Raw genomic sequence first — 13,517 nt, forward strand, 5'->3', positions numbered from 1 at the left:
TTCTAGTTCACATAACTTTCAGGTATTGGAGCCTGCACTTGAAGCCTCCTCTATGTCCAGCCTTAAAGGCTATGCTTCTCTTTTCAAATCATTTAGCATACTGTTCATGGAGACAATTATAGAGTAAAAGTGAATCCAAAACTCCTTTTAAACTTGTAAAAGCATATTGATTGCCCTCCGATCCCCATGCATGCATTTTCATTTCATCTCTCTTTTTAGCTTCTAGCTTCCTCTCTTGAAAGATTGTCTTCAGATCTTAGTCCTGATTGCATTTTATATTGGTATCTTTTTCCTTCCAAAATAGTTGCTTTGCTTTGTTGTTTTGTTTGTTTGTTTGTTTGTGAGGAAGATTGGCCATGAGCTAACATCTGTTTCCAATCTTCCTCTTTTTACTTGAGGAAGATTGTCCCTGAGCTAACATCTATGCCAATCTTCCTCTATTTTGTATGTGGGATGCCACCACAGCATGGCTTGATGAATGGTGTGTAGGTCTGCGCCTGGGATCCAAACCCACGAACCCCAGGCCACTGAAGCGGAGCGTGCAAATTTAACCACTATGCCACCCGGCCAGCCCCTTGCTTTGTTTTTTTCTAAACCAGTTACCATTACTGCACATGATTCTGTAATTTAAGTTCATTTAGGCTCACTGCATTTTTATTGATAAGCTAAAGCATATGAACACACAAAAAAGGACATCTTGATGAACATCTGAGTATACACATTTCTATTGAAAATCATCCAAGAAGCAAGGAGCTAGTGATTAAATTGATATATGGCCACGATAAAGAACAGAAGGAGGAGGACAAAGAAAGAGAGGTCATATCCCATCTCAATGAATATGACCCCACAAAAATAGCTTTCTAAATGATGAAAGGATTGCCACATCCCCAGCAACACATTCCTTGTTTTAAGGAGTACAAAACATAGTGCACTTGAACAGAGATTGTGCAATTTCCTGAAGTTCAAATGCTGGGATTTAATCTGGGGGAGTGTCCTCCAACAAACAGGTTCCTTGTAGAAAAGTCAGCATGAGTCAATGTCTTAATCCAGTGCAAAAAAAAAAAAAAAACTAATTTTTTTGGCAGAGATGTAAAAGATTTCACTGCTAAACCAGATACTTAAATTTCATATGAGCAGTGAGCCCCAGACTATTCAAAAAGGATCCAGTTGTTAAGGAAATGGCAGTGGATCAATAAATAGGAATATAACATACGTGATTTAAAGCAGCAAATGGCTTAGGTTGAGATAGCCGGGGTTAGGGAAAAGAGTACTGGGTTCGAAGACACTGAATTTTCTCTCTCTTGCTCTGCTCCTAACTTGCTGTATGACCTTCTCCCCTTTGAAGCTATCAAATAGGGAGGTTGCACTAGAAGCTCTCCAGGGCCATCTATATCTCTCTGCTACCATAGTAAAGGTACTTTTGCTCATAATACTCTCAGCTTTAATCTTTGTTACAGACATGGTCATTAACCAGCCCCCAGTTGGCCTCTCCTTCCTCTAAGCCAATGCTGCGTGTGCAGGACCTATGGAAAGATGGTCCCATTGGTGGTGGTGCCCTTCTCCTACAGCCTTCCCACCTCTGAACTAGCAGGTCTGGGTCCTCCCAACATCTCTGAAAGGCCTTTTTTTTTTTTTGCCACAGCCTTTGATTGGCACACATTTTTCTTCCACTTGTGCTTTTAGCACACCTATACTTTGTTTCTATTCTCTAGTTTGACAATGTATAGCATGTGGTGCCCATGGTCTCTGCTTGTTGTTATCTTCCAGCAGTATTTTTCAAGGATATGTTTCATGATGGTTTTGTGTTAGGTATTCAATTGATTGTAGCAATGTTAGAAATTGTGATGTGAAATGTATCAAAAGTTTGTGTTCTGCCTGTTTCCTGTTGTTTATATACCTCTTTATCTTCAAATTGAAATATCTTCTCCTGCTCGTTTGGAAATTCCAAGGATAAAGCTAATATTTTACAGGTCAAGCAGTATGGATCACAAGAATCTGTTCCTGTAATTCAGATAGAGTCTGATACATCTTTTGACTCCAGCATATCTTCCCCAGAAACTATACCTGACTCTCCAGGTAGGTTCATGTGGGCATTTCTGTAGGGACTAGCGAAAGAAAAATAGTGGCCTACAGGGTAGTTACAATTTTTCAAATGAAAATAATGCTCTGTTTATAATGGTGTGAAATCACAAAAGTGAATTCTAACTTTCTTCATCTTATGAAGAATTTTTTGAGCTGATGATTTGAGAGCAGTGAAAATGAATATCTCATCGATGGTTCGAGTGCTTGGGAATATTATTCTCTCCCATTTAATTTTAATGTTCTAAAGATTGGTGCTAGCTCTCAGGCCTTGGAGGAATAGCATCTTATCTTTCAATACTTGTGCAGTCTTTCCTGCTGTGGCATAGTAGTTGAATTCCAAAGAAACCTCTTGTTTTTAAAAACTGTACTGTAAGAATTGTTAGTAGAGGGCAAAAGGGATAGTCTCTTATTATGTAAGTTTCAATATTAAAGACATTTCATAAATATAATTGTATAAAAAATACAAAACTTAAAGCAGTGGTGGATGCATAATGCAGATCACGGCCTCTAGGTAGCTAATCTTATCAGAGATAATTTGTATCGTGGAATCGCCATATGTAGAAGTAATATCTCTGTATTTTAAATACCCTCGTTAACAACCTTTCCAGTATTGCTGTCAATCTCAAAGCTTTGCTAAAAAAACTCTTTCAAAACAATTTATTTTGGGGGGAGAGACAAAGTCCATGAACCTGTAACTGTGATTTCTAAAATGTATAAGAACAATTTAGTTTTAATTTGCACACAGTAAAATTCACTCTTTGGGGAGTCATGTATCTACCACCACAAGACCAAACATTAACAGTTCTATCACCCCAAAGGTCCTTTGTGCCGCCTCTTTGAACTCAAACTCTCTCCCTCACCCACTGGCGATCATTGATGGGTATTCTATCTCTGGTTTCCTTTTTCAAGAATGTCATATAAATGGAATCATACAATATCTAGCCCTTTTGGTCTGGTTTTGTGAAAAAAATGCATTTAAGACTCATCCATGTTGCATGAATCAGTGGTTCATTCCTTTATTCTTGCTGAATCGTACTGCATCTTATGAACGTACCACAGGTTTTTTTTTTTAATCCATTCATCTGTAGAAGGACATCTGTGTTGTTTCCAAGTGTTTGGTGATTATAAGTAAAGCCACTGTAAATACTTGCACAGGTTTTTTGTATGGATATAAAATTTTAATTCACTTGGGTAAATTCCTGGGAGAGGGACTGCTGGGTCATATGGGAAGTATGTGGGAAAGAAGCTGCCAAATCATTTTCCAAAGTGACTCTACCATTTAGCATTATTCAAATAGTGTTCTCCACTTTGCTTCTGGGGGCTGTTGAAGGAGAGTCATGTCACAACACCTCCAAGAGAACTTCAAGCCCTCCTGAGTTCTAAGTCTCACAGGCTGGGGAACTTAGTTTTTCAAAAGTGATTTATGACAACGTTTACTTTGGTTTTATCTGTTTGAAAGTACCGAATTTCCAGAAGCAGAGCCAAAAGAAATTTATAATGAAAAGATACTTAACAAGAATGGGTTTGGACTCCTGCTTATACTTGGGTGGATGGAGGTAAAGTCAAACACTCGCTCCTTTTTCTTCATTTTCATATCTGAACAGATTTTTAAGCAGTGTTTTGAATTAATCCTGGTACCTGGCACATTTAATTCTTAAAATGGAATAAAACTGGACTCGCCTGTTTTTATGACTTATAAAAGGAAATAAGGAGAAATCTGTGTAATCTCTTTGATAATGTTGATACTTTTGCTTTTTTGGTCATGGATTTCACTGTGCTTTTCTCCTCAGCTACATCATCTTTGCAAAGCTTTGAATCTGAACATAAAGTGGAAAACGTGGATGAGGTGGAAGAGGTAGAAGAGGTGGACCAGATGGATGAGATGGAAGAGGTGGAGCAAGTGGAGGAGGTGGAGCAAATAGAGCAGTTGGAGCAGGAGGCCCAGGTGGAGGAGGTGGAGCAGGAGGCCCAGGTGGAGGAGGTGGAGCAGGAGGCCCAGGTGGAGCAGGTGGACCAGAAGAACCTCTTGTCCTCCAGTTTGGCTGCTGACATCAGTGATCAGGTACCTCTGGAAGTCTTATCCCACATATTTATTCTGACCCTGCAAAGCTCTGAATTTCCACTCTTGTTCCCAGTTTCACTTTGCAGAAAGCATGCTCTTTCTGTTTTACTGGATTTTCAGATGCAGCTGAGAATCCAGTGGGCCCTAGCAAACAGGGAGGCTGGAGGTTCTCCCTAAATACAAATCCCTGTACTCCTCTTAATGTGAAATATGCTAAAACACTTTATGCTTGAGAGAATGTTTGAGTCAAATAGGAAGCTTAACTACTAAGAAAAGGCAGTATTTTTGAGCCATGCTCCTCGTCACCTGTGACGGGACGCTAACTATCTCAAGGAAAGATGACTTTCCTGCCTTCTTATACCAACACCTCCCCACCAGGAGCTAGGCTTCCCCAATAGAATTTTTATTAGGTTAGAATCATGCTTTTTAGAATGTTAGATATATCCAGCCTTCAAATGTCAGCACCAGTATATGGTCGAAAGCCAAATCAAAACGGTTGGATTAACTACTCTGTTGCTCTTCTATCCCCAAATGTGTGTACATAATCGCAGATTGGGATGATCATCTTTTATGTTAGAGAAGATTATTAAAATCAGGATTGGCAGCCAAGATAATGACTTTATGGTCTGTTATGTGGGACTGTGTGCATTAATTACGAAGCCTAAGATGAGTCACTCCATTCCTGATGCCAAAGGCATCCTCTTCTAATGAGAAGAACTGAGGGCTAGAAGACAGTTGTTTGAGTTTGGCCCCAACAACGTGACCATGGCATATCCCCAAGTCTCGGTTTCTCCATTTTGAAATGGTCTGCTTGCCTTGAAGAGATTTTCAGACTTGTAGGAAAATTCTTTCAACTATTTAAAAGAAAATTTCTGTAGAAATCCATTTTGTCCTTATTTATGTTCTTATGTTAAAAGTTGTGGGTCCTCTTTCACTGTTGATAGATTTCTCTTCTCCTTTGAATTAATTTATAATTAAACTTTAAATATAACTTTTGTTTAAAATAGTCAAAATAACCAGCAATGAGCATGTGTAGTGTGGCTCTGCATGTGATAGCATATGTATTGGGCTTATTTCTGGGTGCCATGGGTTGGCAGACTGGAATGTGTCCATAAGGTGGAGACCAGGATGGAGGCAGGCTGGAAAATGTCACATGGTCAGTAGTGGAAGGAGAAGGGAGACTGGGGAGGGCCAGGACAGCTTGATCCAAATAGCTGCAGGACCGTCATACTCCTGAAGTGGAAGACGTTTCCGGTGGATCAAACTAGGGCAGAGAGCTAGCAGCGCAAGGCAGGAAGGGATGCCCTTCCAAGGAAGCCCTTCTCAGCTGGGTTAAGTTGCCTCCCCAGGTAGTGAGCCCCCTCCCCTTCAATGGGAAGGCTTTGAGCCAAGGCTTGGTAGCTCATCTGCCAGGGACAGCAGAGAAAAGATTCCTGCCTGGAGAAGTGTGCGGTGGGGGGAGGTGGATGTGATGACCTGTAAGATTTGTCTCTTCCAGTCTTGAGTTTAGAGATTTTTTGGTTTAATGAATGCCTGCTTTCTTATATGAAGATATATATATATATATAATATAGTGAAAGGACAATTGGATCATTTCCAATAGATTAAAAATGCATATATAATGTTTTATTCCGAGTGTATTCTATGCAAGTTTTTTTTTTCTCTCTCCCTCTTTTTAAGAACTCAACTGTGTGTTTCCATTAACCGTAAAGGAGTTGAAGACCCACAGTTTTGCTTCCTAGCAGTTGCATGTGTGTGTACCTTTTTCTTACTCTTGGTATTGGGATTATGGATTGGAAGCGAGGCTCTCTTATCTTGTTTGTACACACAGTGTCTAGCACAGATCAAGGCAAACAACACTTGTTTCCAGGTCCTACTTACAGCTTTGACAGTTCTTTTTCAAGAATCCCACCTCTTTTCTGACCCCTTCAGCCAATCAGTTGAGAAGTCCTATCCACTTTCTTAATTTCTCTCGAATGTGTCCCTTCTTTTCAGTGTCCTACCTCTGGACTGTTTCAGGCTCCTATTACCTCTATCTTGAGTTACCTCCACAGCCTTCTAACTGGCTTCTCTCTGACTCCAAGCTTACTCTCTCCCGTCAGTCAGTTCATCTTCCACACTGTTGCCAGAAGGCATGTTTTACCACATAGATCTGAGCATGTCACTTTCCCAATCAGGTCTGTGTTTTAGACTGCTCCTTCTGGCAGCAGCACAAGATGGCTGATAAATAAAATCTAAGTCCCTCGGCTGCCTAAACTTGTATGGTCTGCACAAGGCTCTTCCTCTGGTTTCCCTTCCATAGGAGATTTGCCTCATCCCCTCTATTCCAGCAAACCCGAAGCATTGCTTTGTCCCCCAACACACTCTATACTTTTATAAACCTGTACATTTGTTTAATTCCAGATCTGAGGCTGTTACTCAAGTTAAAATTAGATTTCTAAGGCCAGGAGGAGGATGGTCCTTCAAGTACTATAACTGTGCTTGGACAGTAGCTACTTTATAGGGCATTGTGAAGGTCAGTTCTGTGCGTTTCTGTACAGTGCTTAGAAAAGTATCTGGAACAAAGGAAGCGCCAGTTGAGCCTTCTTCTTTTCACTGCAGTGCTAACAGGGCATCCCATGGATGTTTCCCGTATGTCTCATTTGTGATATGACCCACTGCATTCTGACTTCTCCACCGAGGCCTTTGGGCAGGTTTCTTCACATCTCTGGGTGAATTCCACAGCTTTATGTTTAAGGGAAAAATCAGACTAAATGATCCCCATGATCCATTTCTGATCGAGAATTCCTGGATTCTCTAAACATTTCTTCAAACTTTCTAGAATGAATGAAATCAGGATTGGAGTGCTGCTATTTGCATTCTCAGTCTTTCAAAACTTGGAAAGAAAACAACATGGTATGATTTGGAGAACCTGGTGTCCCTATAGTATATGAACCATAAGTGATTGATTTCTTCCCACAGCCATTACCATCACTATCATCAATTGCATCATACATCGACAAACGTGAGCTGGAACTGATGAAGAAGTTCAAAGAGCAGCTGGAAGAGAAGACTCAGATGCTGCATGCTGACATCAGAAACCAGCAGAAGGCACTGGAAATGATTAGGGAGCAGCTTCAGGCAATGCAGGAGTCCAAATTTCAGGTCAGAGACCAGTTCCATGTAAGTGGCAGAAGGGAGAGGAGAAAGGAACCATGACAATCTTCAGGGAGTTAATCAATAGGGCCTGCTAGTAGCGACAGCTGCTGCCCTAGGGCAGCATGGGACATCTGGAGCAATCTTCAGCAGGGACTTCATGGCAATGCCCTTTTTCTCTTGGCTACAGAAGCTGAGATGGGCCCAGCCAGGCTCTTGCAGTGGCAGATGTGGCTCATATACAGTCAAGGCTTCCTGTGGGCTTACCTTTGGGCAGTCTCGTTCCATGCCCAGCATGTCTTGTGCCCTAAGGAAAGGTGTGGACCCTGAACAAGATCTTTGTAATACTGTGTCCTTACAGATGCAACCAAACACCTCACTCTACATTGAAAATCCTGAGCCCCAGTCTTTGGAGCCAGTGCCCAAGAAACGACGCACTGAGCAAATGAAGTCCCTCCCAGATCTCAAGGAGGCCAAACATTTCTGTGGTTCATATTCGTCTCACTCTTTCAAATTTCCTGAGGAGCTTGAGGAGCCTTATGATGCCTCCACCCAGGTATGGAAAGCCTGTTTTAACTATGTAGCTGAAAGAGGATTTCATTTTCATGAAAATTTGGGCTCACCTGGTTCTCCTGAGGGGTTAGTGGCTGCTGATTAGTTGGCTGCAGCTCTTTTGCCTGAGATTGAAAATCCTGGTTAACTAGACCTGGACACACATGCACACGTCCATGTACATGTGTGCTGGGTTGCAGCTTCTCATGGCACAGAGCGTGACTGCAAGTAGTGCCCAGCCAAACAAGTAGACAGTCACCCAGGGCGCAAAGCCCAGAGAGGCAGGGCTACTGTTGTCTTCTGCTTTGGGAACCTGGAGTGGGAGTGTCCAATCAATTTCTGGGAGGCTCCTGCAGACACTGAGGTACTTTTATCTCTTCCTTTTGATGCAGCAGCACCTGCAGGAGCAGGAACAATACCTGCAGCAACAGATGCAGCAGGAGGAGCTGCTGCAGGAACAGCCACAGCAGCATAATGTCGTTTTGGGAGATGAAACACTGCAAATAGGCCTGCCAAACCAAAGCAGCGTTTCTCTGCCCCTCTATAATGACCCCGTGATGTTCACGCAGAGCCAGCCTGTCATTCCTGTCCAATTAGGAGATGAGCAACAGCCCTCTGAGTACTATCAGGACGAAAACCTTGGGGGCCAGGAAGATGAGAGTCGTAGGTAAGAAGTGCATGGAATGGTGATAATGGCTAAGGTCACTGGTTTCTTCTTGTGGCTGGACACCATGCCTGAGACCATTGGTGACTTTCCCAGAGGACACCAAAAGCCCCCTCATCAAAAGCAATGTGCTCCCACTCATCTTGCTCTGTGGCTACTGGGGCCCCTGCCTCTACATGCACAGTGCATGGCCAAGCATGCATTGATGGGCAGAGTCGTCTCCATGAAAATAGGGGGACTAGATAAGGAAGCCTCCAAGCTAGGGATTTGGCATGCAAATCTTGAAATTGCTTGGCTTCATCCCCCCAAGTGCAATCTCACGGGCACATGGTGTCTTTAGGGAAGTCTTGAGTGCCCACAACTGGATACTCCTGGGCTCCCAGCTTTCATTTCCCCCTTCAGTGGAATCTGGTGATCACAGTAGACCAGGTGAAGGGGTCCTCATGGCATTCACGATCTATATGAGGGAAGTCGTTGTGAAAGAGTTGCTGGTTTGCCATTGGATACCTAAAGAACCACGAACACAGAATTCAGTCCTGGAAGGCAGGATGAGGACATGAACACGTATTCTACTCAGTGATACAGTCTTTGGTCCCATGCCAGAAAGAGAAGGTTCTGTTCAGCAGTGAAGGGGTTGCTTAGCACATACTTGGTGCCCAATAAATATTTTTGAATGAGTTCCAGCTCTCTGAGCAAGCCTCCCAGAGCTCTCCGGATTTCCTTCTGGGCCTTCTTTTACGATCAGTGGCCCTGACACGTGAGGTGGGTCAATGCCATGTTTCCCACTGGCCTGATCGTGAGAGTCAAGGTGAGGAGGTTGTTGAAAGTGCAGATTCAGAGTTGGGAGCAGGGCTTAGAAATCTGTTTATCTCATGACCCCCCCCCCCAGGCTTAGGGTTGTAGAGAGAGCACTGGACTTGGAGTGAGGAAATCGGCCTGGCAGCCCCTCGCAGTCACTAGCCCCTTTAGTGATGAAGGGCAAGTCTCTGACTTTGGGGTAGATGAAGTGCCTTGCACAAGACCACAGAAGTCACCATCATGGTAGAACAAGTACGGTCCAAGTAATACAAATAAAACCACTTGAGACAAATAACTGTAATTTATCTCAAGGTTTACCTTCACTTTACTTTGGCAAATTGAGTCTTATTCAGGCCAAAGTGAGAGTACAAACAAGTGAATCTTGATTTAGCCACCAAAACCAAGTGTACCTTAAGCACCTACTAATGAGCAAGACAGTCTTCTGGGTCATCGTTTCTAGATCTGTGCCACTGTAACATGTTTCTTCTCTTACAGCTTTCTTCCTGAGGACCTGCGGGGGTCCTCCATGAATCTGCTGTCCATGGCACATAGCCCAAGCTCGATTTCCTCTACCAGTTTTCCTGAGTGTCTCATTGGTTCTGATTCAAACTTCGTCCCCCTGGACACCTCGCAGGAGTACATCCCTCTTTGGCAACAGCCACCAGATCCACAGCATGACCTTTACCTCCAAGAGGATACTTGGTCTTCCAGTGAGCAGGCCATCCTGCAAGACCAAGCTGCCTGGCCCCAGGTATGCCACCCCTTCTCCTCTGCCCTGCAGCCCAAGTCAGGGGCTTCTGCACAGAGGCAGGCCCCTTCTCCATAAGGCTCACACACAGGAGTACACTTCATGTGTGAAATATAGTCTTCAAAACTCAATAAATCTGAGGTGGTTACTCACATGGTAGTAGCACTCACTGCTGAGTACAAAGATTCTCTTCAGCCTTCCGTGAAAAAGTGAGCTGTCCTCATGGATATTAAATGCAATCTGACTTGGAAACTTCTCAAAAATATATTACTTGGGCAAAGTTAGTCATGCTATATGCTGTTTGTTGCCCCAGCCCAGACCCCTTTCTGAACTTGTGAATTTTAAGTTCTGCTACAAAATCCAGGCCTAGTGTAGCTGTGTTTCTTCATACCGAAAACAAACGCAGAGTCCTACTGTTGAATGTGCTTGGTATCTATGCATGTCATGCCCCATGTTTGGCAGGGCAGACCCCAGCTTGGGGATCATTTGCAACATCCATGTTTCCAGGGCAGTGGTGGGACTGGTCCAGATGGCAGTCACATAGCAGGTTTTGCTCCCAGGTATACTCCCAGCAGACCCCTTGGGCACCACAAACTCCCATTCTTACTAACAGCACTTAACAAAGGGTATTTTGATTCTGGCTTTAGAAATCTTAATAGAGCCTCAACTCTTTTTTTAAAAACTAAAAACAACAAGAAAAAAACAGTAAGCTAAGGCAGAATGAAGGAGTTTGGATATTTTAAGTGGCTAAAGGTGTGAATAATTTCACATACACACCTTAAACCACTGGGCTGCCAGCCCTCCAGGAAGTTGATCTGTTAGAGGGACTGCCCACACAAAGAGATCAGATGGCCAGTGAACCCTGTGGTTCAGTTACCAAGCCAGATTCTGGTGAGACCCTTCCTCATGCCTGCTCTCAAGGTGTTTACCCTCTGGATGTGCCCTGAGAGGCAGAGCTGAGACAAAGCTGAGCAGATATCCCAGGAAAGTGGAGAAGGGAGGACCCCGGAAGGTTGTGCAGATAGGAGATCACAGTGGAACAGCCAAGGGCAGGACCGTGTGGGAACTTCCCTGTCCATAATACTTCAGGGGCCCCCCCACACCCTGCTCTGGCTCATCTCCACCACCCCTTGGGCCCTCCCTCTCTCTGGGTCCCCAGACACCTCTAGCTTTCTGCCCATAGCCCATTCTTGCTCCTTCTGATTCTTTTATCTTCTCCTCCACCCTCTTGAATTCCACTTGTTGAAATCTTACATCACCTTCAAAACCCACCCCAACGGGGGGGGTCCCTCCTTCTCCAATAGAAAAGATTCCCTTAGCCCACTCTTTGTAACACCATTTTTGTGTCTGTCCCTCTTCCCCTCTCCATTGCACAGAGTGGATTGTTACCTCTCCCATCACGTTGTTCAGGTGGGCCAGGTAGCTGCTAATCAGGCTCAGCATGGAAGTCACTTAGTCCAAGTAGAATAATGGCAAGGTCCAAGGGTAGGGGCAGGAAGAGACCTTCCAAGGCCTTGGCTAGCCAGGGCTGCCAGAGAAGCTGGTTTGGGCAGGGCCAGCCACGGGATCCAGTAGCCTTAGACATGAAGACAAGTTTAGGAGAGCCCAGGCATGCTTCTGCTGGTCTTTAAGCTAACGTGACATTAGGAGAGAGAAGCAGGGAGGAACCCAGTTTTCCCCCGCTCTACCTTCTACCGGCACCTTGCAGGCTTGTGTTCCACAGAGGTACTTCTCAGCACCTTGTTGACCTGAACTAAAGGGATCCTCCCTCCACCGCGAAATGGGCCCAGAAACTTTAGCAAAAGACTCCACCTTGTCCCCCTTTTTCCTAGCAGGCACAAGCCCCTGAGGCAGGAGCCCAGGTACCTCCAAGTCCAGAGGCTTTCCAGGCCCCTGCTGAATATCCACCAGACCAAATCAGCTATTTCGTGCCTGCAGAGCAGTCCAGCTTGGATGAACAGCAGCACCAGCAGTACTTTCATACCGAGTCTTGAGAGAAGAGGGGAGACAGGCCGATGAGGCCTGCGTGGCCAGGGGACTCCAAGGCTTATAGAGTCCCCTAGAGTAGGGGTTAGGGGGTGGGTGTGGATACTTACTATTCTTTCCTGATAAGTTCTTTCTGTAATTGTTAGTTGAGCACAACCTGTTTTGTGGAAGCAGAGGCAGCCTATGATCCCCAGTGGGCTAGTATGTGACAGCAGCCAGGCCACAGCAGGAGACCGCTGTGCCCACCTGCCCTTCCCAGTCTCGCACACACCTATTCTCCCATGGGGTGGCAGGCTGCAGAGTCTCATCAACTTAGAACACCCTTTTTCTGCCAAGAAATATTTTCCAGCATGTTTTACTATCTAGGAAGAAGCTGTTTTGTCTTAAGCTGCAAGAATTCCAAGGCCTTGGCCTTGATGATGAAGCCCTGCATCTCTTCCACAGTCTTTTTGGGGAAACCCACAGGGAACAGCATTACAACTGTGGGAAGCTGAAATAAGGTCAACAGAGGCGCTTCATGCTGAAATAGTCACAACTTAACTGCTTAATAAAAATTGTCTTTCACTGCAACTCTCTGTGAACTTTGACTGACTTTTGGAACCTAGAAATGGTACCAACTGGTGCCTACTCGTGCCAAGGTCCTGAGTGAAGGGTTCATTTCCTGGAGTTCCTCTTTATGTGGTCTGTTCTCCTCAACCTCTCGTTCACACCTCAGCTCCCTGCCACATTTGCAGAGGCTGGTGGATCCTGCCTTTCCAAGTGGCCATGTACCCAGGCTCTCTGTGTAGCTGAGGCCTACTGGCTCCTTCACTGAAACCAAGGGCAGCCCAAGGCCTGCCGGGCCTGAAATAGTTAGCCTAGGGGCTACCCACCCTGTATAGACTGTGCTCGTGCCTCATATGTCGCCTCAGAGGTGAACCTGGATGCTAAAGGGCAAAGTGCCCATTTGCTTTGCATGCAGGTTTCTTCTCTCCTGCCCATAGCCTTTTCTTGGGCAGGTGCACTCCCTGGAGGAAAAGTGATTGCTCTCTAGTCAGGTCCAAGGAGAGCACCTTTCCAGCTGTCTGCAAGGAGAGGGAAAGAGGGGAGGAGAGAAAGGGGGGGCATTTTGATAACGTTATCTGAAGTTATTGTATACCTTTAATATCAGTCTTAAGGTAATGAACCGTTGCTGGAAGAAGGCAAAGGAAGCCCCCAGTCTCTAGTGGCAAGTTAAAATAAAGGGGGCACATGAGGCCTCATACCCACAGGAGGAGCTTGGTATTCTCAGGTGGCCTGATCTCTACCAGGGTGCTATGGACTGAACGTGTCCCCCAAACTTCATGCATTGAAGCCCTACCCTGCAATGTGATGGTATTTGGAGGCGAGGCCTTTGGGAGTTGCTTAGGTTTGATGAGGTCATGAGGGTAGGACCCCCATGATGGGATTAATGGGCTTATAAGAACAGACACAGAGAGCTTGCTCCCTCTCTCACCTTGTATGCACAAAGA

The 13,517-nt window shown here is 44.8% G+C and overlaps 1 protein-coding gene across 1 annotated transcript in view; it reads left to right on the forward strand.

Annotated features, from left to right (window-relative positions):
- Nucleotides 1-12,035, forward strand: part of PASD1 (PAS domain containing repressor 1) — a 65,779-nt gene extending 53,744 nt beyond the window's left edge. Inside the window, exons 10-16 of the mRNA XM_070501797.1 lie at nt 1,950-2,076; nt 3,873-4,144; nt 7,106-7,264; nt 7,641-7,835; nt 8,224-8,498; nt 9,789-10,044; nt 11,874-12,035. Coding sequence (XP_070357898.1) covers nt 1,950-2,076; nt 3,873-4,144; nt 7,106-7,264; nt 7,641-7,835; nt 8,224-8,498; nt 9,789-10,044; nt 11,874-12,035 — 1,446 coding nt within the window. The remainder of the gene's footprint in view (nt 1-1,949; nt 2,077-3,872; nt 4,145-7,105; nt 7,265-7,640; nt 7,836-8,223; nt 8,499-9,788; nt 10,045-11,873) is intronic.
- Nucleotides 12,036-13,517: the final 1,482 nt, after the last annotated feature.

This window comes from Equus asinus, chromosome X (genome assembly GCF_041296235.1).
Source record: "Equus asinus isolate D_3611 breed Donkey chromosome X, EquAss-T2T_v2, whole genome shotgun sequence".
Classification (NCBI taxonomy): domain Eukaryota; kingdom Metazoa; phylum Chordata; class Mammalia; order Perissodactyla; family Equidae; genus Equus; species Equus asinus.